At 38.2% G+C, this 27,895-nt stretch overlaps 2 protein-coding genes across 3 annotated transcripts; both read right to left on the bottom strand.

Annotated features, from left to right (window-relative positions):
- Nucleotides 1-302: 302 nt before the first annotated feature.
- On the bottom strand, nucleotides 303-21,506 carry LOC118807896 (target of Myb protein 1-like). Of its 2 annotated transcripts, XM_036570074.1 has the most exons (16): nucleotides 21,343-21,506; nucleotides 15,304-15,388; nucleotides 14,970-15,048; nucleotides 14,650-14,799; nucleotides 13,125-13,259; nucleotides 12,099-12,239; nucleotides 10,679-10,795; nucleotides 10,328-10,461; nucleotides 8,800-8,842; nucleotides 8,547-8,661; nucleotides 8,364-8,427; nucleotides 6,812-6,887; nucleotides 6,184-6,249; nucleotides 3,331-3,390; nucleotides 1,771-1,807; nucleotides 303-1,540 (listed from the first exon to the last, which is right to left on the bottom strand). In XM_036570074.1, the coding sequence occupies exons 1-16, from the start codon at nucleotides 21,392-21,394 to the stop codon at nucleotides 1,389-1,391; spliced, it is 1,506 nt and encodes a 501-aa protein (XP_036425967.1). In that variant the 5' UTR covers nucleotides 21,395-21,506; the 3' UTR covers nucleotides 303-1,388. The 2 variants fall into 2 exon arrangements, with proteins under 2 accessions (XP_036425967.1, XP_036425968.1); XM_036570075.1 differs by lacking the exon at nucleotides 6,184-6,249.
- A 1,888-nt stretch (nucleotides 21,507-23,394) lies between these two features.
- Nucleotides 23,395-26,840, bottom strand: bglapl (bone gamma-carboxyglutamate (gla) protein, like). The gene is made up of 4 exons (XM_036570076.1): nucleotides 26,525-26,840; nucleotides 25,080-25,325; nucleotides 24,680-24,797; nucleotides 23,395-23,894 (listed from the first exon to the last, which is right to left on the bottom strand). The coding sequence occupies exons 1-4, from the start codon at nucleotides 26,583-26,585 to the stop codon at nucleotides 23,792-23,794; spliced, it is 528 nt and encodes a 175-aa protein (XP_036425969.1). The 5' UTR covers nucleotides 26,586-26,840; the 3' UTR covers nucleotides 23,395-23,791.
- Between the last annotated feature and the right edge of the window lie 1,055 nt (nucleotides 26,841-27,895).

Genomic DNA, 27,895 nt, shown 5'->3' with positions numbered 1-27,895 from the left:
CTATTATTAATTGAAAAAGTTTGTGTTTTATCATATTTTATGTTGCCACTGTTTTATAAGAGCAATAAGCCACCTGAAGCTGCGCGCTACAGTGATTTTACCCACAGATAAGAGTGTTTTACTCAACTTAATTCAATAAGCCACCGGAGGCTGCATGTTACAGTGATTTTACCCACAGATAAGAGTGTTTTACTCAACTTCACACTGTAAACTATAAGATACACAGTTTACAACTGTAAATGTGTCAAATCTAATTCCTGTTCTCTAGACAACCCATCCAAGAAAAAGTCTTTTTTGTCACATTTGAGGACAGCCAGCAAATCTTTAATTCACAATCACCTGAATAACATTCATAGTCATAAGGATAGTACTATTAATACAAATATTTATTGTGTATAGCTTTCTATACTTACATGGACATTTTGAAAGCTGACCTGCATGATGAGAAAACATAATCTTGTATACACCATTATTCATACTTTACAGAGATTTGCACATTTTTCCACACCTCGCGGCTCCCAGGCATGAGGAGTGAATGCCGCAGCTTTCAAACATAAAACAGCTCAGCATAACAAATGTAGCATTAGGGAGGCAACATCCTAGTAACCAGACACTGAAATTTAGCACTGCAATAGTGAAAAAATTTAATTACTCACAACATTTGTAGTTTTCTATTAATTTGTTCCCTTGTGCTGCATAACAGGCGAATACTGATGTAAAACCTTCCTGTAGCAAAGGTCTGTTAGTTGTTATCCGTTAGCTGTCCTGACATACAAGTGCCTTAAAGGAATAATCCAGTGCTATCCAACTAATGCTCTATGTGCCACAGCATACAATTGATTACAACAGACAAAAATTGTGAGGCATTTCACTGTACTTGGTAAAAGAACAGAAGCAACTGCCCACTGGCTTCTATTATAAGTCTGCTTTCAGTAAACAAGCCTTCTGTTCTTCTGTTCTAAGTATACGGGAATATATAAGTTAAATCAATCCTATTATAACCATAGTGGCTTTTGAGTAGTTTCTGACATTAACTGTCCAGCTTTAAAAACGCTCCATTTAAACTGTTAGTACAGAGCATTAGCTTCTTCATGATAGCCTGTGATACAGTGGGGAATGGTTCGAAAGCTGCAGGTCATGGGTATGAATCAGTGTCCACTGGAAATACACTGATGTACAAAAAGACATTATATTCTATTCAAAAACATCTCAAAAATAAGCTCTCTTTCCATAAAAATCATTATTAGACATCGTTAATGACACTTAATAAAATGGCACAAGCACAGCTGTTCTTTACAGAAGGCTAAAAGGCAGCTGGGTGAAGTTCTTCATGGGTTTGAGCAGTGCGTGTCAGTGCTACCTGTTCCTCCTTCATTATTCTGAGTGAGTTAGAGAGAGAAGAGCTGGTCCTGAGCGCTCTCCTGTTTCTTTGAGGACTGGGACGGCTGCTGTCGGGGGTTTGTTGCAGTGGAGGAGTTTTTCTGGACAGTAGGGAGATGCTCCACCGCTTTAGCTCTGTCAGCCAAAAACTTATCAAACTCTGCAGGATGAAGAAAACCAGACCAATTAGAGCTGGAAACAGAGTGACAGAAACGGAGCAAACAAGCAGATACAGAATACGAAGAAGTGAGGGGAGAGAGTGATACAGACAGGGAGAGAGAGAATGAGAAAAAAGAGAGGGGGGAAAATGAAGAGAAAGAGAGGGAGATGTGAGAAAGAAAGACAGAGAGAAGAAAGACAGGAAAAAAGAGAATGGTGAGAGAAACATACCTTCACTGGTCACTCCTTCACCATCCTCAGCATCATTCTGAAAAAAAAAAAAACATTTACCATTACATCAAATAATCCAGTGAAAATATTACATTAACATCAACTAATGTATGTTATGCAGCACATTATGGATGCCTTACATGGTACATATAAAATGTATACTTTTAGAATTAGTTTATCATTATATCTCCATAACTCAAACATTATCGTTTACCAGTGGCAAACGCTGACTATTGTGCCAGACCTTCAGTACTGGACACACACTATATGTCCAAACGTTTGTGAACAGCCTATCTTACAAGTGAATTCAGCTGCATTAAGGTGCACTCACTGCTGACACAGGAGTTCAAACATACACACACAGCTTGTTTAATCTCCATAGAAAAGCATTAACAATAGAACAGCGTGCCCTGGAGCAGCTGAACATGAGTCTCAAGTCACCATGTGCAATTCCAAGCGCAGGGCAGAGGTGTATGAAGCCCTCCAGCACTGAGCTGTTGAGTTCTCTAAAATGATGGAGCACCAACAAACACCTTTGGGATGAGTTGGAGTGGCGTCTGTGATCCAGAACTAATCATCCAACATTAATACCTGATCTTGCAAGTGCTGCCACTGCTGAATGCAATCAAGTCCTTACAGCAATGTTCCAACATTTAGTGTACAGCCCTCCGCAAAGAGTAGAGACAGTTACTCCCGCAGAGGGTTACACACTTCTTTTTAATGCTTTCGAGTTTGGTAGAAACATTGGACGAGCAGGTGTCCACAAAGTTTTGTCCATATAGTGCAGTTCACCTTTAGCAGCTTTACAGCGAGTCTTTACTGACAGAGTCCTGACATAGAGCTGCTGCTGTTTTCTAATTCTAACATCTGACTGAAACTGATTAGGCTACAGCTTGTATTTGCCATCAATGACGTATCTAGAATTTCCAGAAGGCCTAGAGTAACATTTGTTTCTCTCTAAATTGGCCAACCCCATTGTGAAACAAAATGTGATTGAGTGATGCTATTGTTACTTCCCAATGGGTTAATCTAGTGTGTAAGGCCTTCAATCCAGCTCCTGAAGCCCTAACCAATAGGAGAGCTTGCTTGGCTGTGTCTACCCAGATACCATAGAAAAAACTGATTGGCTCATTTTCTTTTGCGTGTTTCAAGAATGTAACTACTATGAAAACATAACAATGAAACAAGAGTAGTACTGTGATACTGTGATGGAGTTTTAATACAAGCATTATCCTGTTGAATAAAAATGTTATTTTTTTACTAGTATTTTTTCATTCCCAGAAATCATTAGCATATAATGATTATAGATTATAAAAGTATTTATAGAAGGTACTGAAGTTTCTCCTGTTGTTTGCTGACATGATGTAATTAACTATAAAATATTCTCTTTACCTTTCAGCTTGCATTGATTCTAGGGGTCACTAGATGGAGCTAGCACATTACCACAATCTCATATTCTGTTTCTGATCTCCAAGAGGTCAGAAGAAACTGAATTCATGAACTGTTTAGACTGTGGTCCATGTGGAGCAAAACAATAAGCAGCATAAATTTTAGGTTTACCGGTTCTTCAGACAACCACTTCTCAATTTCAGTCATAGCAGCAGTCTGTGGTGCTGGCACCTAAAAGACACAAAACAGCTCATATTAAATGCCATTACGAAACACTATGCATTATACAACAATGTGTATAAAACAGCTTGACTCACTGAATTTCATATCGTCACTGTCATAACAACTCTCTTTACACCATTTAAAAAGCCCAGCTGCCCTTTACAATGTGTGAACATTTCACAGTGAATGGACCAATAAAAACAGTCCAAAAAATAATCTTGTTACATTAATGTACATTAAAGGACAATTCCACTGGTTTTCAAAATTTCTGCATAATTAAACCATTAAGATTTAAACAACATCATTACAGTGGTTTGATGTGAAATGCTCCAAGCTCTGCAAAGTCAGAACTGTTTACAGCAGTGGTGATAGGAACCAGATGCCTGAAGAGTTTGTATTTAGAAGCTTCTTCACAGAAAGTTGTTACATGAAAAAAAAGTATTTTTTAGATACATTCATGGTGGAGAGGGCCTTATAAATCAAAAAGAAAATGTTTTTTTCTTTTTTCTTTCAGATTTACGACTATTTTTATCACAATCAACATTATATATAAAATCTCAGAAGATAGATGTAGGTTCACCGGTCATTTTGGACAGTAAATAAAATGGCCACACTTGTTCACCCTGATTCCTATCACCACCACTGTAAAGACATCAGAGTCAGTACATTTGTCCATAATTGACCATTTCAAATCAAACCACTCTGAATGACTTTGTTTACTTCTCAATCACTGAATTATGCAGAAATTCTGAAAAATCAGTGGCATTCCTCTTAACGTTTAGAGTTTTGAAGTTTTAGAGATATGTCTATTTTTTATTTCTGCCTAATTTACTTATTTACTATTTCTTTCTATTTTTATTTCTGCCTTATTTCTGCGTTATTATATGTCTTGCTACTGTAACACTGCAATTTCCCTTCGGGATCAATAAAGTTCTTAGTAAAGATCTTTCTATCCATCTATCCATCCATCTATCCATCTATCTATCCATCCATCCATATGAGGGTTTGTTATGACAGTGATGATATGCTCCTCTGTATTGTCAATTCTTTCAGTCCAAAAATCAGACAAAGAACAGTGTAACCTTGACGATTAAATCTGCTATCTGTCGAGAAAATCATCAGCCATAAGCGCCATTCATTTCACATTTCATACAATTCATTGAGAACACAGGCTGCATGCATTCATCAACCCACAATCACAGAAGCCTGGAGGGGATCATGCTTCAATTCTGCGGTACATTCTCCACTGTTATTAAAGACAGCTGGTAATGTTTACATCTATTTTGTTTACATGACCTCAGCTATATGCTGCATATACAGTAGGTATTCATTCCTGGATTCTGACCATTTTCTTACCAGACAGGATGTTTACTGTTTCCACTATTTACTGATTAAACACAGCAATCAGAGCGGTACGAAACAGTGCACAGGTTACTGACTACTTTTTGACTACAGGTAGAATTCTTTCCATGAATTTGTAATGAGCCAAACAGCAAGGCTAGAGGCCAGATCAAACAGAGAGCCAGAGAGCACCTTTAAATTGGTCTGGGAGCTGCTCAGTCTTGTTCTGCTTTAACAGTTCAGTCATTAAACCTCAGCAAATTGTCCACAGTTTCAAAGGCTTACAATGCAAACAAACTCCAGCTGCTTAGTGATGTGTACAAGAATGTTTTCCTTATTGCACATACAGTATTAACCTAATATTACTGTACACAGTGCAAAGCGAAGTGATTACGATACAATATAAATTAGAAGATTATGTATCGTTTCCATGTTGTTTCCTAATTTGGTAAGTGGGTGATTCTCTCAATGTAATGGGTGTCTCCTATCATAATGGGAGAAGGAACGATCCCACCGAATGTGTGCCTCTCAGAGGGCTTAACACTGGTAGAGAATAACGCTGAAGAAAACAACTGAAGCTTCTTTGCAAAGTATGATTGAGATTGCTCAGCACCTATACTCCATCACTGAGGTAGGGAACTTTTCCATTCAGATCTTGTATTGTATGGACTTGTGAAGTACAGATTGCAAAGCATGGACTGTAGAGTATACATTATAGGCTATGGATTGTGGGGTATGTATTAGAGTATGGATTATGGATAATGGATTTGGGAGTGTGGATTATAAAGTGTGGATTACAGAGAGTGAACAACACAGATTTTGGAGTATGGACTGCAGAGCACACGTTATGTAGCAGGGATTATGGCATGTGGAGGATGAATTATAAATGGTGGATTGTAGATTATGGATTTCAGAGAATTAATTATGGCAGGGGTCCCCAAACCCAGTCCAATGCACTGCACATTTTTACATTTTCCTACTCTACATGGCTGACCCAGTCAACGAGGTGTTTATTAATTAGTTAATGAGTTAAATCAGGCATTTTTTAATGAGGAAAAGCACAAAAATGTGTTGGGTCGTCAGGACTAGGATTAGGAACCCTTAGATTATGAGTAGATTGAGGAGTATGGATTGCAAAGTAAAGGTACTGCAGTGTTGATTATGGAGCTTAGATTGCTGAGCATGGATTGTGAAGTGACGGCATGGAGTACACATTATGAAGTGCAAGGACTGAGGAACAGGTACATCAGATCTTGGATTATGGAGTGAAGATTGTGGAGTTTGGATTGTGGAGGGTGGAGTGTGGATTGAGGAGCACGGATTGATGAGCAAAGACTATGGAGTGAGGATAATGGAATGTGGAGTATGTGTTGTGGGCTGTGCATTGTGAATTATGCAGTATAGATTATGGAGAATATATTGTGGATAATGGAGCGTCTATCTCATCAGTCTGGAACCCACCAGCACTTCACTGTACATGTCACTGTAAATCCACTGAGACTGTAGAGTCCAGTTGCTTGTCTCATCCTTTACACAATGAAGCAGGTACACACACACACACTGGGTTAGTATGTTAGCATGCTGTTGGTTAGTACACAAAACAGATAAGCAAAAAGCAAAAGCACAAACTCTAAAGAGCTCCTAAGTAAAATCTTTCTTTTAATGTTATTTGAGAATATATTAGATTTTGTGATATTAACTGTGAGTTAAAACTTAGTTCTATCTTTTTAGAACAATTTATAATGAAGAAAACTGTTAGCACATCTGATTCACACTCAACATTTCTATACAACTTTCTACCTCAAATTTTACACATTTCTACCCGACTTTTTTCCCATATTCCACAATTTCTACACAATTTCCTTCTTCAATTCTACACAATTTCCTACCTAAATTCTAAACCTTCTACCTCAATTCTAAACAATTTTTCCACTCCAGTTCTACACTATTCTACCTAAATTTCACCCGATTTTTGACCTCTATTGTACACAATCACACATTTTTTATAACTGTTGCTGATGCTGCCAGTGCTTAAGTCAATATGTTAAGTCCAAATTAACAAACATGTGGGAGTTAAATTAGTACTGACCCCTCCGGTGACCTGAAGCCGAGTGTCCAGTGCTCCAGCCAGACCCTCTACTGCACCAGGGTCTTCATACCTAACACTGCAAACACACAGAAATATAAAACATACAAACCTTGATACAGATCATAACCCACGTCTGAAAGATCTTCACACAGCTCAAGCAAATTCTAACAGCTACAAATCTCTGCTCACTTGGGACATTTGGGATTTATTTAGTCAGACTATGATCTTGTTTTAGTGCTGTTAGAATAGAACCATATGGATATAAATATGTATAGATTTATGTGAGCATGTGTACACTGAATTTGTTCATTTGTTTGATGCTGTATGGCCATGTTCTTTGATTTTTAGAGAGGCTGAAATATCACAGCACTGAACAGTGTAGTGTTTTATCTGCTCTGATAAGCATTATTAAATTATTAAAGGGTTTATAACATGACTAATTCATAATTTTATTTGATTCAGGTGTGTTGGAGCAGCAAAAACCCTGAAGTGAGCAGTACAGAACAGGGCTGCACAATATATTATTGGTTAATCGTCACAACAGTAACTTTTGTGACAATAATATTGTAGGAGGCTCCAGGAAACACAGAGTGAAATATTAAAAATGTTTGTATGATATTAAATTAAAGTGTTATATAAAACATCCAGCAAAGTTTGAATGAAGAAAACAAAATAGAAATATAGTAAAATGCAGCTTTAAAACCACTGATCAGACCTATGTGAGAACCGACTGGGCGTGGCATAAAATTCTAATAAGCCCAAGATTGACATCCCTCAGTCCAACACTCCTAGACTGCTGAGCCACTAAAAGAAGAATTAAACATGCACAAGTTAGTAGAATGACTGAAACTGGCTCCACATATGCAGGTAGAACCCCTCTGTCCACTCCAGTGAAGTGTCCACTCACTAAAAACATTATCCAGCTTTTGTATGATGTTGTCTTAAAGAAGGTGAGGTTCTTATTCACTTTACTGCTGGATGGATCCAGGGAATGATGGCATGGCTGGCTGAACAAACAAATGGTTGATGGGTAAATAGACAGAAGATTTAGCTTGTTAGCTTAATATTGCTTGCAAGGTTAGCTTCCGCTTGGTTGTTAGCTTTCTCTCTGTAAGTTTCTCTGACTTGAACACAGAAAGACTGTGGGGGGAAACAGCTTTGTTACAGCTGTGTAGGTAGGACAAATTACATGAGCCTCATAGATCTATTTAGGTGACATATAAAATCTACAGTACCATTTAAAACTTGTCATTTAATGATTGTTATTCAATAATAATTTAAACTAGACACTAAAACTTAAAACAATGGGTTGTTCACATTTTAAACCATTTTGAGAACAACTAGAAGTTATAACATGATAATAATAAGTGTTTTTAAATTGTAAACTGCAATATCTATTGCAATTGTATTTTTTTTTAAATGCAGTTAATATGAATAGCTACTTGATCAACAATATTTGGTCATTGCTTGTTGAATATGAAAAAAACAGTCAATATGGTCAAAACAGTGATTCTAAACTTCTGAATGGTTGTGTCTGTGGGCAAACGTGTACCTCTTTCTCTGTTCAGCAAGCGAACTGCCTCTTGTCTGAGCAAACATATCAAATTCTTCCTCTTCTTCTCGAGTTGAAAGGCAGAACAGACAGAGAGTATAATAATTACATGTAGGTTATAAAAATAACAAAAAATTGCGACAGAGTGAAAGAACAAAGAATGAATGTACAGTAATCCCTCACCTGCAGGGACTGCGGTATTGGACGGAGGGTGGAGCACTGGTTGACTGACGGGTTGAAGTGGAGCCTGATTGGCTGATGGTGTAACAGGGTTCAGGTCTATAAGGTTTTCTGTGTCCTAGGGCAGCATACAGGTAATAAGTATTCAAACAAAGGTTTTACGTCATACTTCATGAGAATAATTCACAATCGTACTAAATTACAGAGGTTCAGACTTTTAATAATACATGTAGTATGAATGCGAATGTGAACTTACTTGTCCTGTTGGTGTTCTTTGTGTAACGCTGAGTCTTTCAAACCTTTCAAAGCAAAAGAACAGCAGAACCATCAAAGTGATAAAAGCAAGACTGAGTCATTACATAACTGCAAGATTGCGTTTCTTTGTGATGTGGTAAAGATTTCTCATACGTTTCCTGTTTTTTTAAGATGTTTTCTCACGGGAGCCTTAACCATGACTAAGGAAACACCAACAGTAATCTGTGATCAGTGTAATTACACATGTTCCATCAACACCATGACAAACTAGTACAAACAGCAGCAAAGGCTGTGATGGAATGGTGGCATTGTGGATGCGGCTATGAAGAGGCACCTGTTGCACTGTGTATTACTACAAGTGTCTGACAGTGTGTTACACAAGTAACAGTTTCACCACTACATTACATTACAAAACACACACACACACACACACACACACACACACACACACACAATTTTTTTTTTCACATAAAGAAATATCAGTGCTATATTATGATTCATTTCACCTTTTAATTTCATAAAAATGTGTTTGCCATTATACTTTAGCTGTGATGTCATTTAAAGGTGGCAGCATTTCTGGATCCTGTTTATATATGGTTTCTTCTTTGCATTTTAGAGTTTTAACTTGCATTTGTGGATGCAGCGACAAACTGTTTTCATGGAGAGTCCATGCAGAGATTTCCACTACAGAATCATGTCTGTTTTTAATTCAGTGCCGTCTGAGGGCCAAAGATCACAGCCAGAAAATACTGGTTTTTGACCTTGTCTCTTGCATACAGAGTGTGTGTTATGCTACAGGTGGATCAGACACAGCAGTGCTGCTGGGGTTTTCAGTGTCACTGCTGGACTGCCAACCAAAGATACCAGGCTAACAGCGTCCTGTGAGCAGCGTCCTGCGACCACTGATGAAGGACTAGAGGATGACCAACACAAACTGTGCAGCAACAGATGAGCTACTGTCTCTGACTTCACATCTACAAGGTGGACCAACAAAGTAGGAATATCTAACAGAGTGGACAGTGAGTGGATACAGTGTTTAAAAATTCCAGCAGCACTGCTGTGTTCGATTCCCTCCAGAGCAACACACACTAACACACCACCACCATGTCAGTATCACTGCAGTGCTGAGAATGATCCACCACCCAAATGATACCTGCTCTGTGAGGGTCCTGACCATTGAAGAACAGGGTGAAAAGGGGCTAATAAAGTATGCAGAGAAAGAGATGGACTACATCTGGTCTGTAATTATTGAACTACAAAGGCCACCTATATGGTAAGTGGAGCCGCACATGTCTATTTATTTGCTGAGTTTAACAATTTGGAAAAATGAAACACAAAATATATATGTGCCATAGCTTTTACATAGGCCACATTTCAAACTTTTGGATACAACTGTATTTTTATTTGGCCTACTTTTAAAACGAATCGTCAAAATAATTAGTTCCTTACTAACATAATCGGTGTATAAGTGCAGTCCTAACCCCAGCATTACTGCCTGTTTCACTGTAATGTCAATTCTAATGGAATACCTCTCATAGCGTATGAAAGCGTTGTTTAGATCATCATTCATAACCAGCAGCTCTCCAATCAGCTCTTCTTCACACAGGCAGGGGATCAACTCCACCACTCTCTGCTGCATGCTCTTACACACAGAGTACAACTGCTGCTCTCACACACACACACACACAGAGGAGACGATGGTAAAAAAGACTGTTAAGTTTATATTACTAATTTTATTACATTCCTGGAAGATTCATAATCATAGGGAGCAAGTAAGAAAGTGGTTGTGTAAATGAAATAATAAGCAATGGGGAGCATGTGACACAGGTGTAAGTTAAGGAGTGAGGGGGTAAATGAGGGAGCTAGTGAAGCAGTAGTACCTGCAGCAGCTCTGTATCTGATGGCGAGCTCTCTCCTGGTTTGAGCTGGTTCAGCATCTCTGTCATCACTGTGAGATTTCCCTTAACCAGGTCTAACTCTGCCCTCAGCTTCTGTTTCTATGACACAGAAGCAGACAGTGTTCACTACAGCATCACCCTCAACACACAGATTGCAGTGTTTCTAATTCCAATCCTATTCCAGTCCACCTGGAGTTCAAGGTTTTCTCTCTTCTAAGAAACCTAATTCAGTTCAAGAGGGTCATTCTCATAAAAGCCTCAAACCAGGTCCATCAATAAGAAAGTGTCAATCATCACACAGAAAATCGATGTTCATATAATTAAGTTGATCAATTTCAGCTTTATTTGGTTCAGAAAAAGTTTTAGTTTTTTGGCATTTTTGACTGCAATGTGCCCAACTATCGGTTTCTTGTTACCAATATTTAGCATCTGCTTAGCTTTATTCAATTAAAACTTTGTAAACTCTTAAGGAAGTGAATCAAAACAACAAAATGTTATGTGGCACAAGTAAAAGGGAAAACCTCCATTACTGTCAATGTATTGTGGTAATGAGATAAATTGAAAAATACTATATTTGGTAAGATATATATGTTTTAATAATTAGATTTTGCCAGGGTGATCATGTGACATCTAGCCGCCCGGTTCCACCTATCAGAGATCAGCTTCACCTGACTACTGATGTTTTTCTCCTATGTATTTGATTATGTGATTGTATCCAGTTAGCTTATAAGCCCAGGCTTTAGGCTTAGTTAGTTGTGAGGTATTGCTTCTTCTATAGAGTTACTGAGTGTTCTTGTCTGTGTTTCTGATTTATCCCTTGTGTATCTGATCCTTTGTCTGTATTTATCGACTTTGCCTTTTGCCTGTTCCCCTTTTTGGATTTTGGTTGCCTGGACTTTGTATCTTGTTTGCTCATTCTGGATCTGACCTTCGCCTGTTTTTTGACTTCGATTGTGGATTGTGGACAAACAAGTAAAGCCTCTTTTCATCTTTTACCTGCGAACGTCTGACTAAGTCTGTCCCGCTACAGAGTTAAAATACTCAATAATTAGATTTAAAATACTCAGCCCAACAGTACACAAACTATAAAAAGAGAAGAAAAAAAATCATACATATTAATATTTAATATTTATCTTCAAATCTGACTGCATTGCAATAATGAAAATTTGGTCACTTTGGTCATTTAGTCAATTAAGTAAATTATTCAGTTTTCTTTAATTATTCCACTAGTGGGTGGCAGTCTTAGTCATGTTAGCGAGAATAACCTAGGAAGGACTAATGATGTGTACAAAAACACTGAACTGTGCAGAGCAGGTGGACATCCAGAACAATGGCCCAACACAGCACCAAGCACTCAAGTGCTTTAGCAGTTACACACAAGTTAGTTAATATGTGCAAGTACCTGTTCAGGTGAGATGGGAACAGGTCCCCCATTCGTCTGTGGGGGCTGCGGAGTCTGTGTGGGTGCAGGGTCGGCAGCGTGTGTCCTGGAGACAGCAGGTGCTGGAACAGACGGGGCAGATGTGCCGTTTTCCGGGATGCTCTGGGAGAGGCCATAAAGCAGAGAGAGATCTATATTACTCATCAATACAAATAGAGCAAAGTACACTACAGAATGGCTCCTAATGGCTGTGCTCAGAACTGTTTTGTGCTCCACACAGGAATTAAACTGGATTACATCATCTAGGGTGACTTTTTCTAAGTTGATTTCCTAGCTGTGGGTCCTATGACTCAAACTAACTTCATTTAAAAGAGTAGTTTGACCAAAAAATCTAATTCACACAATTAGCAAGGTGTAAACTGCGTACAGCACACATTTGCCTCAAACTGTTGTCTATTAGAGTAATCTCTAATAGATTGTATATGTAGTTTCTGACACTGTTTGACATACTACTGAACAATCGTATACCACCTAGCTACAACTGTAATAGCATATGTTTTAAGGCCTAAATTTGTTGGTATTTTTGACACAATGCTAATGGGTGTGCATAAGCTTCCATTACTGGTCAGCTACATTAGCCTCAAGAACTATACATAGTGCAATAAACCAGATAGCGTAGATGCAACCTATAGCTGAGGGGGTTTGTTTACTGTAGCTATGACAACGCTGTCCCGGTGTAACCTTCCACCTGCTGACAATATTTGAATTTCAGAAATGTAATATTTGCATTTGTCTCTGTTATGTGTCATCTTTTATGATGACACAGGCTTTTATCTCTGACATCCCTTTTTGACCCTTTCCTCAATAAAATGTTCAACTCAGCTTTTACAAGAGCTCTGCCAAAACTCAGAAGGTACCAGAAATAGACTGAGCAGGTCAGGCAGGTTTGATTGAGTTGGTGTGTTATTTTAAAATGTTTGTGCTACAGGGCAATGGATCCGTAGTAGGGTAAAGTGCAGGGGAATGTAAACAGCTGTAGGGATTTACCCTGCTGGGGGTGTGTATGGGTGACAGAGCATCCAGATCAGTCATGGGAAACTCCAGGCCCCTCCGCTTCAGATCATCATACACGCTCACCACTCCAGACAGAGAAGGAGAATTACGGAAAGCGTCAGCCCACGCCTGTAAAAGCCAGTGTAGGGGTAGTTATCCATTACAAATGACTAAACTACGTTAATTATTACCTGCTGGAAAAGTAACCTCACTACTCATTACTTTACTACTGTGTTACTCTCTAAAATCAATGCAAATCTGTAAATTATTCCTTCCGTGAAATATTCCTTTTCACCATTTTATTTAGAAAGAAAGAGCCAATTACTTCCTATGGCATTAGCAACACTGCCAAGAACCAAACACACAAACAAGCAGGGGTGGGTAATACGATGATATATATCTCTAACACGATAAATCATGTCAAATTACATCACAATATGCTTTTTCTGGGCATATCATAAATATTTACTTACAGAACACTGAAAAATTGCATGTTTCCTTAAAAAGAAAGCATAATTCGACATGTTTAACTGGATTAAGTGCAGTGCTATATGTAAAAAATTGCATAAAAATAGTATTTTTTTAAACATGGGACTACTAGATTTGTCTATTACAACTTCCAAATCTTAGAAAAACATATTTGTTTTACATATTGTGTACCATGAAAATGTCTTGAAGTATCATGAGGTAATATTTTTTGCCATTTCACTGATCCCTACAAGCAAGCCTACTGAGTACTTAACACAACACTCGTCACCTGCCAAATGAAGGTAAATCGTTAGGGGTGGTGGATGAAATGTTCTTCCGCATTACAAGGTTGTGAGAATTTAATTGCATGCAGCCAACCACAGCATTTGTGAGGTCAGGTACTGATGTTGGATGACCAGTTCTGGATCATAAATGTCACTCAAACTCATCCCAAAGCTATTAGACGGTGTGCTATCAGCCCAGAAAATGCAGTTCCACTGCTCTACAGCCCAATGCTGGGGGGCTATATACCCCTCTAGCTGACGCTTGGCATTGTTAGTGGTGACCTCACATGCGGTTGCTCCAGAGCATTTTACTGGTCACAGATTTTCCATGGAGATTATACAAGATGTGAGTGTGCAATTGGGCACTTCAGCAATGGGTGCCTCAGCAATGGCTGCACCTTAAAGCTTATTTCACGATTTAGAAGAGGTGTCTGGATACTTCTGGACATACAATGTGGCTTGTTTTGCTTGGATTGTTTTGTTCTGTTGTTCTGTTGACACCTTAAAGTAGCTGAGGTATTAGGTTTTAATATAACAGCTCCATAAATATACACCTTTGAGTGGCGGACAAAATATTTCATTTATCTATCGCTGAGGCAGGTGGACAAATTAATTAATTTCAGAGCCTAATGACAGATTTTCAGCAATGAATGCTCATTCCTTTGGAGCCAGTTTTAAAGCAAATACCCATAAGCAGCCCTACTTTAGGAACAATGCTGCGTTGTATTCAAAGCATTTTTTGATGAAACTCACAAACACAAACAAACCTGAATGAGGCTTAAGACTCTGTCGTGTAGGATCATAGGAGGGTTGTTTTTGGGGAGAATGGTCCGCACCAGCACCCCCTCCACAAACTCTCTGTTGCAGACATGAACATGGAAACGATGGCCACAGTTCTTCACACATGTTTCCAGAACCTGGAAGTGAGAAGACAACATGAATAATAAAAAGAAAAACAGATTATCCTACACTATTGTGAAATAACATTGTCTGACAGATGTGTCACTTCAAAACATTCATAAATCTGTTAAGAACAGGGAGAAACAGAGGAAAACAAGAGAGAGAAATCCTGAAACCTGAATCTTACAGTCAGCGCCAGCATGACTTCTCTGAAGTTCTTATTTCCCACAATCTTCTTCTTTATGGCTCTTATTGCATCTTTGGGTCTGTAAACACAAGCGTCAGCATAAATCCCATCATAAATATACTATATTAAACCAAACGTCAAGCAGTAGCAAGAAAATAAGATTGTACAATCCAAACTAGGGATGTACCAATATGGAAGTCCTGCTGTGGCCAATACTGATAGCAATAAGCAATAATTTTACCAAAACAAATAAAATAGGTCATATAAAATGACTTATAAATTATAAAATTATAAAAATATAAATAAACCTGAGTTGTTTATGTAATAAACTTACCCCTCCTCTGTCTCGTTGATGATGTCACAGATTTCCATGTTGATGCCCCAGTCCTCTGCCTGTAGGGCGGCACTAGTGGCTCTCTCTGCACAAGACAATTAACCAACAAACTGACATTACACTTCTTTTAGCCTATTTAATCTGGCAATATTACAAGACTTTTATCATTTGTCTTTTTTATAGTTTATGACTGACATCTACTCAAAGCAAAGAAACTACAGCTCAAAGCTGCATATAAATCAGCAGCCCTAAAACTTTAAAAGTTTGGACAAAAGTATGTTCTCCACTCAAAATACTTCTTCAAAAACATAGTCCTTTTCTACAGCTACAAAGCATGAAGGCAATACAGTGCAGAATACTGCAGCTAATGCATGGACTTTTGAGTCTTAGTTACCTTTCTATTACTCAGGTATACATTTGTCCCCTTTTTGTCACATGGCAATTTCACATTTCTCATATAAGCTACACCAAAATAAGTACTTTGTTGATTAATATTATCACCCATCCAACCATCAAGGAATATATAAAAATAGGAAAATTTGTATTCATATTGTATTCATAGTTTTGGTAAGTTTTTCTAATGGAGCACTACTAGGGCTTTTTTGTAATGTAACAATGTAATGTCGCGATACTTATCATGTATCATAAAAATGCCTTCAGGTATCATAATGGCAAAATCCTACAATTATTTTGAAATAATAATAAATAATTATTTTGAAAAGCAGAAATGACATAAAACCCACATAAACAGCATGTGAAAACAAAGCCCTAAATCTTCAAGCACCACACTTTTACTGAGGAATTGTCTGTCATGTGGTGAGGGACCACACATTTGGTGGTGTGCATTAAAGCTATAGTTGGGACTGAGAACAAAGTAGTACTGGGTGTCTGACCCCCCCTAAAGGCTGGGGGCAGATTTACTCTGAATGAAAGAATCATTCAGTGACACAAAAACACATGATAAAAAGTCCATAGTGTGTTTATATTACTGTGCTACACTAACAGAATCAGTCGAGTGAATCATAAATATAAAGCATTTGTGAGTTCAGACCATGCCATGGTGGTAGTATGAGAGAAGACTGACTGAGTGAGGGGAAAACTCTGAGAACTTGGGCTGGAGTTCTGGGCAGCCTCTGCCTGAAGCTAGAAGGCCAGATCTACTTCTAACACAGGCAGCAATTTTCTGACCAAAATTTATATTATATGATTTGTTTATGGCTGGGTATCAAAATTCAAAATTTTTAATAGAGTAACAAAAAAATCCATGTCACCAAGCTACAAATTTTAATATGATGACATGCAATTACATGGGGATCATATCAGTACTGGCAGATAAGGTTGAAAAAAATTAACAGCACTGCACAGATATTTTGATTTGACTAATATCAATATGTCATATGTATACCTAAGCGCACACACAAATACACACACACATTCGTGTAAAGATATATATATATATATATATATATATATATATATATGTGTGTGTGTGTGTGTGTATACATATATACAGTCAAATGTAAAAGTTTAGACACTCTTGGTCAAATTGCATGTTTTGTTTTCTAAGTGAAAATAAGTCATTCTCATTTTTCTGCAAATTCTAATGTGCAATTTCTATTTATTTGATTTTAACATATTGGAAAAAAAAAAACATTAAATATAAAATTCATCATAACTTCTGCACAGGTCACATCTTCCATTTCTTTTTAATTTTCCAGTGAGTTAAATATAGTAAATAAAAAGTAATTGTGCATTAAAATGCGCAGAACTGTGTTGAAATATGCATTATCATCATGATATAATCATAATAACATAAGCAATGCTGATTCACTATGCCAGTAAAATTCAATTTCATGAAGAAACTGAGTTTAAAGTGGAATTCCACCAAATTTTCAAAACTGCTGCATATGTCTTCTTTACAGTGATGGTGATTGGAACCGGGGATTACAATGTTGACAATACACATGCAGCCATTTTAGTTACTATCCAAAAACCCCAGTGAACCTACACAAGTTTTTACATGTAAAGTTAATGATGGTAAAACAGTGGTAAATCTGGGAAAAAAAATATTTTTTCCAACTCCTTGCTGTGAATGTAATTAAAAAAAGCTTATCTCAAAACAAAGCCTCAGCCACTACATATAATAGCTTTCTGTGATGTAGCCTTTAGAAGCGTTACACACTGTGGATGTTTGGTTCCTATCACCATCACTGTGTCTGACTTGGTATGTTTCTCTAGAACGGAACACGTTGGAAAATTGGCGGCATTCCCCTTCAATCGAGGAACTGTGACAGCACTGAAAACATCTAGTGGTTGTTTTTTATTGTTTTGCATATTGCAGCTTTCTGCAATGTCCATATTGCAAAGGTCAGTGTTGTGATAAGGATTTATAAATAATATTGTGTGGCCTCTGCTTATTTGTGTTTCTGCGCACAGGTGGAGAACATGGACTTTTAACTTCCTGTTTAGCAAACTTATGGTAGCTGGATTACAGTTAATAGCCCTCAGAGCATTAAATTATCTTTACAATGAGAGAATTTGACATAGTATTGTTTGTTATTTGTTAATATTGTCAATATTTATCACTTTGAACCCCCCCATAATTCTCTCATTCATCCTAACTTTCACATTAATATCATAAATGCCTGGAGTTTCTCAGGGAGAGTGTGTGCAGAGGCAGCTGACTGTCACATGAAGGAGGGAGAGAGTGGGAGAGAGGGAGAGAGAGAGAGAGAGAGAGAGAGAGAGAGAGAGAGAGAGAGAGCACACGAACGAGGGAATTAGGGAATTAAAAGGCCCTACAGAAATGAGGTCTCAGCAGGGTGAAACTCATGTGAGCTCTGCTTGGTTTGGATCACATGGGACAGTGGCAATTTCTTTTGTATGTTATTTTCTTTCTATCTTATAACATCCTTATGACTACTTTGTAAAGCTGCCATGAATCTATAAATAACACTATATACAGTACTATGAAAAAGCATTTGACTTTCAGTCAAGAACAAGATATTAATTTTTCATGAGACATTTCAGAGTAGATTAGATATACGATAATCCACTTGAAAAGGAAAGTGAAATTCAAAGTCAAATAAACAGGAGTTCCCAAAACTGGAGTTCAAAAAATGATTAAAAGATACAGCGAAAACAAGACCCCTAACAATCGTACAAGACCTGGTAGACGCCCAAAACTGTCACCTTCAGATAAACAGCACTTAAAGCTCTCATCTTTGAGAGAGAGGAGAAAATCAATCTGCTTCAGATCTGAAAACATCCACAAGTGTTTCTGTCCATCCTTCCACTGTAAGAGGACAACTCAGTGCTATGGGTCTGAAAGGATGTGTAGCCCCCTCACAGAATCAGGTCCTGTGTTTGGGGTTACTTGTATCGCGAAAAAGTGGAAAATGCAACTTCTACAAATCCAATTTCAAAAAAGATGGTACAGCAGGGAAAATGCAAATAAAAACAGAAAGCGGTAATTTATAAATCTTTGACCTGTATTCGAACAAAAACTGTACAAAGGCAATATAAGTAATGTTTTACCTTTTCAACTTCATTGTTTTCTATATAGGCTCATTCTGAAACTAACGTGTAAAAAAACGTTCAAAAAAGTTGGGTCAGGGGCAACTTAAGACTAGGAACATGGTGAAATTTTCAAAAAACATCTTAAACAGTGATGCAATTATACTTGGACATAAAAGAAGCAACCAGGAAAAGCAGAGCTCTTAATGAGCGAGAATGGGTGACCTTCGACCAAGACAACAATGCTAAAAACTGACATGCTTCACTGAAGCATATCACCGCATGGGCTCTGGAATACTTTGAAAAACCCTCTGTTTGTTGTCCACAAATGCAAGCTAAGACTGTACTACACACAGTGGAAGTCATATGTCAGACATGCTGTCCACTTCTCTGGACTTGCGGTCATCTGAAGTGGACTGATGGACAGTGGAAACGTACTGTGGTCTGTTCAGATAGTGTTTGGAAAAAGGGCCATCCTGATTGTTACCAGTTTAAAACTCAAAATCCTGCGTCTGGCCATCTATACTTGGGCATCTGTAAAAGATTCTGTAAAACAAATTTTGGAGCAACAAATGCTGTCTTTTACACTCATGGCTGTGTAATTAAAGTGTGTGGGTGCTAGACTGACCAGTCTGCAGTCCAGAACTGTTTACCATTGAAAATGTGTGTCTTGAAAAGCTTAAAATACGACATATATAACAGAAGAATGGCAAAAACAATATAATTTCAAAACCGGATCGATTTTTGTCTTTACTCCCTAAATGATTATTAAGTGCTGTTAAAAGGAAAGGTGATGTAATGCAGTGGTAAACATGCTCCTGTCACAACTTTTTTGGAATTTTTCTAATAACTGCTTTCTGTTTTATCTGCGTTTCAGACTGTCCCAACTTTTTTGGAATTAGGATTGTAAGACTAAACTTTGGAGGTTTGGAAAAATGCAGTTTTTTTTTATAAAACTGAAAGCAAGGCTCGCAAAAAGATTCAGAGCTGTAGTAAAGGCCGAGAATGGACACACTAAATATAAAAAAATGATATTTAGTTGTTGAGGCTTTCTATTAAAAACACACTTTCTGCTTGTTTCCTGATGCTGATAAAAAATGAATAACTTGTACTTAATGACTGTTTTGGCTGGAAATCTGGTCTCTGATTTTGTACAGTGCTGTAAATAAATAAATAAATAAATACACAAATGTTTTTTTATCGTTATTACAGGCTCATGATTTGCAAACTATCACAAAAAACTGTGAACTATGCAAAGTGTCAGTGTCAGTGTAGAACTTTTTTGGTAACATAGCAAACACTATGCAGTGAACTGGTGAACCAGCGATAGTGTGCAGTCAAACAACACTAGGAATGGTTTAGATTAGGGTTCCTCAACCACTGGGCACCCTTTGGTGGTCTTCGGGCCAATACTGAAGAGGACCAGTGGTCTACAGTGAGCCAGTGATGGCACTTTGTCATAAAAATCAGTGAAAAAATAACTGATTCACTAACAATGACAATATTAATACAAGCCATGCAACAACAGCGCACATAAACATCTTTGTCATTTTTTTGCCCATTGCCTCACAAATACGAAGTTCACCCCCCACCCCTTCCCCGCCCGACATCTCAGCTGTTCACTTGCCGCCATCCTGTTGATATTTTACGTTCACTGATACATCTCGGACATTCAAATATTTGTTGCAAATTTCCTAAAAATTACATTTTAAAACTTGAGTTTTGCTTTCATGTATTCATGCTTTGTAGTGATGAACAGGTGGATCTTGAGGTGGAAAAGATGGAGAACCCCTGGTTTAGACAGCTTTTATGACTCCTTCCCTTAATCCACTTTTACTTCTGCATTTATGTTTTTCCCTTTTTAAACCCACTATAATCATCTCAGACCTTGATCTGGACCTGCCAGTCTACCAGCTCTTCTGGACACTGTTATGTTTATGGGGAAAGATAAAGTCCTCGCCTGGGAGAAGTGTTTATGCAAGAGCAGCCTTTAGAACCAGGGTTATATGGAAAAATCCCGGGTCAGAGTGTGTGGTGTAATCTGAAATACATCACTATAAAGATTAGGGCTTTGACAGCCTGGCTTTGAACTTAACAGGGTCATCAGGCTGTAGGTGCAAAGAGTTTAATGTACAGATGGCAGGAGTTGTTCAGTTCCTTAAATACACAAGCTGATGGACCCGCCCATCGCCTGAACACACCGAAGGCAAAAAAAAAAACAGTACAAAAACAGACAAAAAACAGTAATAAAAAGCCATAATTGTACAGTAGTATTTAACCTGTGGTCAGAAACATTGTTAGACCACCCTGAATGAATGAGTTAAGGTATTAGTTTCGAATAAAATATAAAATTAAAAATCAAAATAAACCAAACTGGAAGGTTTGAGCTGTAACGTTCTTCTGGCTGCTAACCGTCTCAAGTTTTTAACAGAGGAAGCTGGTTTCCTTCAGTTTTCAGCCAAATACTTCCTACTGAGGTCGTATTTGTGTCCTTACGGAGAAGTGTTAGATTCAGACACTCACGGATACGCTGTCCGACGGGAGAGGAGAAAGGGCTCCCGATGAGGAAATCCATTTTGCTTCAAAAAGTCCAGTAATGCTGTTTATTCATGTGTCTCTGAAACTCGGACTCGGTCCGCCGGTGGAAACGCGCGTTCACGCGAACTGAACTCTGAACGCGCGGTCACGTGAAAGGGCAAGTTTAGGAAGTAGGGCGGTTTGAGCCAACAGGGCAGAGAGGGATCTACGTTCATTCAGTTAGATGTGAAATAAAGATGGATTACTTTTATTCTCCTTTTAAAATCCTAATTACACTAATATAATATAATAACTACTAACATGAGAAATCACTCCACGTTTGATTCAGCACTGCAGCACTACAGTGCTAATCCAGATGGTATTTTCAAATAGCAATACTTTTACATTTTGGAAGAACCTAGCAAACAGAAAACGTTCCCCTATGACTATTTTTGGACGAACCTCGCTATAACGCTCTGGGAATGTTCTAGTTAAATTAACTTAATCTAAGTTCAAGGGTTCTTTGGCAAAGAAAATGGTTCTATATAGAACCATGAACGCTCAAAGAAGTCTTTGTATGGGTAAAACGTTCTTTGCATCATAAAATGGTTCTCCAGAGAATGGGCTGTAGATTGTTCTGAAAATTGTTCTATATAGCACCCTAAAGGGTTCTTCTATTGTTACAAGCTTGACATCATAACAATAGAAGAACCCTTTTTGGTGCTATATAGGACCCTTTTCAAAAAGGTTCTATATAGAACCATCTACAGCATATTCTTAACAACCCTTTCATGATGCAAGGAACACTGGGGTGCATTGGCCCCAGAATGACCACATAGGTGCATCCGTACTTATTTTTTTCCATTGTGTGGGTTCAGCTTCTGTTCTGCTCTGCTGTTCCTCTCAGTTTGGACCTTTAGCATTTGGTTTGAGACTGAAAGAATCTCAGAAAGAGATATGTCTAACAAACCTCAGTTCCCCTGCTGATAGATGCTGGATGTACTAAGAGGTTCCATATCCATAATATAATAATTATAAAAAGCAGTATTGATTTCGTTTTTTTTTTGTTTTTATGTTTAAATTCTGTTTTGTGTGCTTTACAGCTGTGCTACAGTATCCAGGCCTGCAGTAAACCACAGTGCTTTAGAATGTTTTTTTTGAAAGAATATGGTTTCTGTTTGGTTAACATTTACAATAACAATGTCAGGTTTGTATGATGTTCTTTTCACATTCAGTAGCATCACTCAGGAGGAATGGGCACATTAACATTGTTAATGCTGAGTTAAAGCTACACTGTGTAAGATTTGGGGATTTGGAGACCTCTGTGGTGGAAATGTGTAATTGCCTCCTTTGTATTTTGTGAGTTTGTGAGTTTGATGTTTTCGAGCACATTGAAAGACAATTCAAAGAGAACTCAGTCAAAACTTGGTGAAGGATGTGTCTTCCGAGGATGTGAGTAAATTATCCACCATTATCATAGTATCTTTGTCAGTACAATGTTAGTTTTGCATTTGAGACCTAAACATTAAGCCGGACCTTCTTTCTGAGCCTGCGTGTGTGACATTAATACGTAAAGACGTATGACATGGTCTTTAAGATATTGTGATATTTATTTTTAGCAATATTGCCCAGCACTAGGATCATGTATTGTTTTTTTTTGGTTCTTCTGATATAATCCATTAACACTGGACATCACAATAATTTTAAAACATTTATTAAAACACAAACAATGAACAGGCATTTTCCATATCATTGTATAACTGTACAAGTACTATGTGCACATGAAAAATGTGCTATTGACAAAGAGACAATGGCACAGTTCTAGGCTACTCGCCATCTAGCACATTTAAGGCAGTCTACCTGCAATAAAATACAGTTAATGATAATAACTCCCCAACTTTAGAGTGGTAAACAGGGGGGTGTAGCACCTTTGTGATGAAAGATAACATTCTTCTTTCATAAAAACATGAACACTACAAAAAAATAATAACTTAATACTAAGTAAAAAAGCACTGTATATGTATGGTTTGCCTACTAATGCACTGTTAAACCACAGTACCCCTAAGATTACGTTACATTAGTGGAAAAGGTGTCTTACAGTTCTTATGACGTACTACAGTTGTCAGTTAGCTTGATCAAACCACAGATTATGAACATAGCGAGAGACTTGTGCTATTCTTAGACTACTACACAAATGACTTGTCGTTGTGGTTGCGGCCGCCACTGACGCAAAACAAGAAAGCAGCGCTCAGTAGTGGTTTCAATGAAAGCACACGACTGTAGCAAAACCTGGCATTATTGAGGGTAAAACCCACAACAGCTTTCTCGTTCCCTCGTTTGTCCTCTATGCAAAGCAGGGAGGTAGTGGAACCCGCTCATATCTTACAAAGCTCATTTGTTGCGTGTACATGGGGATTACGTTTGAGTCCATGTGGAATCAGCTTCCTTCTGAGGTTTAGAATGGAATGGGGCCGTAGTATGCGGTGTAAGCCGCCACGATGCCGTTTGTGTCGGCCATTTCATCACAGGCCACATTCACCTCGCACACCTCTCTCAGGCTGAAAGAGGGAGAAAAACAAATATTACTTCAATTGCAAATGAAATAAAATCTGGTCTGTTTTATACACTGTAATCAATCCTTGTAAATGCATATCAATATATCTAGTACTGGATAAGAATATGCATGACTTTTTCAAGCTTGTTGTCAGAGATCTTAAGAATTCCACAGTCACAACGCAGTGACATATTGCGTAACGTTATGATATGAATCAGTGGCCACTAAGCCATAAACAACAGCAAATCACATGTCATAGCTGAATGCCAGGTCTGGTGAGTTCCCTAGAGAAATTTAACACCTTCAATGGTCAGGTCCCACATGCAGGTCCTAAGCTTTATTATACACTTCTATAACCTAAGAATAGCTCAGACAGTTTGCCTTGAAATTGCTGTAGTTATGCTGTAGTAATAAACCTTAGTATGTAATAAGCCTGGCATTTTAAGGTGTTAGTGAGAGTGGAATTTCTTTCAATAGAATATATTGTTTAAACTAATTGTAGACTAATTGTCGCATTGCATTTATACCTGTACTGGGGCTTGTTAAATTCTGAAATATAGAATAGAATAGAATAGAATAGAATGGAATAGAAAGTCAGGGCAGAATCTATACACAGAATAGAACAGAGAGTCAAATACAGTCTGAAACTAGAATAGAATAGAATAGAATAGAATAGAATAGATGGTCAGATGCAGATCCATTAAAAAGAGAAGAACAGTCAGGTGTCTGAAATAAGAATAGAATAGAGAGTCAGGCTCAGAGTCATAAAATAAAATAGAACAGTTGTACCTCTCCAGCTGGAGGGGAGTGAGGTCAGCAGCAGGTGCGGCTCCTGCTCTCCTGTGTCTCCTCAGCATGGATGCAGCTACAGATCTCTTCACCACCACATGCTCTGGTCCAGGTGTGGCTGCAATTCAGCACAAACCAGAGTCACATACTGTCCACACTCCAAAACCTAAAGCAGTAACACACATCCTTTATCTACATCAGTGTTCCTCACAGCCTGATCCACCTCCACCCTGTATTCAACTCCTGATGGCCTTGATAAAGAACTGCGAGTTAAACCTGACCTGTCAGAGCAGGGAATCTAACACTGTACTGTGCATTGCTTGGGCTTTCTAGGAATTCTGGATCATACTGAAAGAAATTGAAGGATGAGGTCACAGTGAGATGAGTGCAGGCGTCTCACCTTCGGCACTGACGGAGTTGGACTCGGATGAGGAGGAATCAGAAGCGGAATCGGATGCAGAATCGGATGCGGAATCGGAATCTGAAGCAGAGTCGGATGCTGAGTCTGAGGCAGAGGAGGAGTCAGAGGCAGAGGAGGAGTCAGAAGCTGAGGAGTCGACATCAGGATCAGCAGGAGCATCAGTAGGAGCAGCATCATCAATGTCTGCAGGAGCCTCTACATCAACCTCAACGGAGACATCTACGTCTGGGTAGATTAACACAAAGAACATTTCAAAACACATTCTTAGGGTTCAGCATTCAACTTTTCACCATGGTTGTTCAATCAGTATAACTTTAAGCTTATAGAATGTAAAGACATACACAATCTTTTGGGTTATTTTGGCTCCTTTGATCAGTTATAGGGTTCTTTTAAAGGACTCCTCCAGCATTGTTCAGTCTTTTTGGCATATCTGTAGCGTATGATTGATTAACACACACACGCATCTCCTAAGTCGCTTATCCTCCTGGGTTGCTGGAGCTAATTCCAGCGCTTATTGGGCGGAAAGACAGCAAACACCCTGGACAGACACACAGACATACACATTCACACCCAGGGGCAATTTAGCATCTCCAATTCGCTGGACTGCATGTCTTTGGACAGTGGGAGGAAACCAGAGCACATGGATAGAACCACACAGACACAGGGAAAACATACAAACTTCACACAGAAAGGACACTGGTTGCCTGGCCCAGGAATCAAACCCAGTTGTGAGGCGACAGTGCTAGCCACAGCGCCACTGTGCCATCCTGAATGATTACCATAAAGAGTAATTTCTCTGTATTGAAAAGAGAACAGAAAACCTGATGTCTCAAATCACATTTATAATGGAAGCCAATGAGAAGGAGGTTCAGTATGTGCCCATTGGTTTCTATTATAAGTGAATTTCGAATCACTGGGTTTTCCATTTTTTTTGCAGGAAATGTGTCAAATTTTTTGTCTGTTTTTATCAATCCTAAGATACAAATGCAGCAGATAGAGATTTGGTTGAAAAGTGCTGGAGTACTCCATTTGTGCTATTTCAGTTCTTTTAATCATATATTTATATATTTATACTCAGGCAGTTTTCAATCTAATCTCTATCTCCTGCATCTGTGGCATGTGATCGATTACTAAGGACAATAATTTCTCTCTATTGAAAAAAAGAACAAGACCTCTTGACTCAAAAATGCACTTATTATAGAAGATAATGGGAAGGTGATTCACCATCTGCCCATTGATTTCTAATACAAATGAGTTTCGAGTCACTGGGTTTTCTGTTTTTTTACAAAGTCCTGAAAATAAGATTATTGTGCGTGGTTATCAACCCTACGACACAGATGCAGCAGATAGAGATTAGGTTGAAAAGTGCTAAACTATAATCTACAGTCCTTTGGCTATAAAGAAACTCACAGGCCTCTTCTTACCTCCCAAAGATGTGCAGGCAGCAAGCAGACCAAAGAGGACGAGGAGGGTGAAAGTCTTCATCTTTTCGTTTCTCGTTCTTCCTTTCTTAAACGGTGCAGTGGTTTGAGGTTGGCTCTCTTCTTCTCTTCTTTGCCTCTTCTTGCTCAGTTATCCCTCCTTTCCCCCGAGCACCTTTATACTGTTTCTGCCTCATCCACATGAACTGCTGTCGAAGTTCGGATTGGTTCGAGAATCAAGTGAAACCAAACCGCCTCAGTGCATTCCAACACCCACACCCACTCATACATACATCTGCACGCATTCGCGATCCAAATACCACAGTCTAAAACAGTCATACATGCACCTAAACTTTATATAATCCAGACTAAACCACAAGCCATCATGAGGTGGTCATCCTAGAATACTTGTTTACCAAAACTCTGTCCATATTGAAAGTAATTCCCTGGTCGATATGTCTGTGGGGGAAGAAATATCTCAAATCTGCTTGTTCTCAAAACAACAGTTTTAGCCCATAAAAAGCACATTCCTGTGTGTTTTTATGTAAGGCATGATGTAGAGGTATGTGTATATTAAACCTTAAATACCTCTGTGCACCTGTGCACTTCTCTGTCCTGAAATATCTTCCATTTTTATATAGTTTTATACTTTGATGCTCTGCAGATGTAAACAAAGCCATTCACAGTGGTTTGGTGTGAAATGCTGTGTTCTAAATAAACTTACCAAGTCAGAATTGTTCACAGTGGTGGTGATAGGAACCAGACGTCTGAAGAGTTTAACGCCTCCAAAACTTTAAACTCTTTTGGATCAAAGGTGACATCACCACAAGGAGATAAAATATGGCCTTTGGCTTTATTTCTAAGATTTTCAAAGTTTTAAAAGAAAAATAGTAAGCTTGAAACAGCTTTCTGTCACATGCACTGTTTGCTATTTATGAAGAATTACATATTAAACATTTTTCTCATTTTTCCCTTGCAACACCTGTAACATTTGTTTATAAAAATATCATCATTGTACCATTTTCCAGCCTCTCTTTATCCCTTAAAATTAAACAGGCTGTTTTTGTTACTGTGCACTGTTTGGTCTCAAGTTTATAATAAGCCTGCATTGTTTAAAGGGCCCATATCATGGAAAACAAAACATTTACTTTGTTTATTTTTTTAATAAAGTTTGAAGTAAAAAGTAAACTTTATCAAAGTTATCAAAGTAAACTACTCAGTCCATCCAGTCTGTGGAAACTGTGCTGAAAAACAGCCTGTTTTGAATTCACTGCTTCTGTGATGTCACATAATCTATATGATGATTTTATACATTATCCACAAACAAATGGTTTTATATTATTGTAAACAGTGATTCCATTTTAAATGATTGTG

This window comes from Colossoma macropomum, unplaced genomic scaffold (assembly GCF_904425465.1).
Source record: "Colossoma macropomum unplaced genomic scaffold, Colossoma_macropomum, whole genome shotgun sequence".
NCBI lineage: Eukaryota > Metazoa > Chordata > Actinopteri > Characiformes > Serrasalmidae > Colossoma > Colossoma macropomum.
Note: the sequence above shows the minus strand (reverse complement) of the source record. Positions and strands in the feature narration are given on the sequence as shown.

Excerpts from the sequence above, each read along its gene's own strand:
- bglapl (XM_036570076.1), bottom strand. The coding sequence starts at position 26,585 with ATGAAGACTTTCACCCTCCTCGTCCTCTTTGGTCTGCTTGCTGCCTGC. Across the intron at positions 24,798-25,079 it reads CAACTCCGTCAGTGCCGAAG|CCACACCTGGACCAGAGCAT; the intron begins GTGAGACGCCTG and ends GCTGAATTGCAG. Across the intron at positions 23,895-24,679 it reads ACTCCCCTCCAGCTGGAGAG|CCTGAGAGAGGTGTGCGAGG; the intron begins GTACAACTGTTC and ends TCCCTCTTTCAG.
- LOC118807896 (XM_036570074.1), bottom strand. The coding sequence starts at position 21,394 with ATGGATTTCCTCATCGGGAGCCCTTTCTCCTCTCCCGTCGGACAGCGT. Across the intron at positions 15,049-15,303 it reads ATCAACGAGACAGAGGAGGG|ACCCAAAGATGCAATAAGAG; the intron begins GTAAGTTTATTA and ends TTGTGTTTACAG. Across the intron at positions 12,240-13,124 it reads CCATACACACCCCCAGCAGG|AGCATCCCGGAAAACGGCAC; the intron begins GTAAATCCCTAC and ends GGCCTCTCCCAG.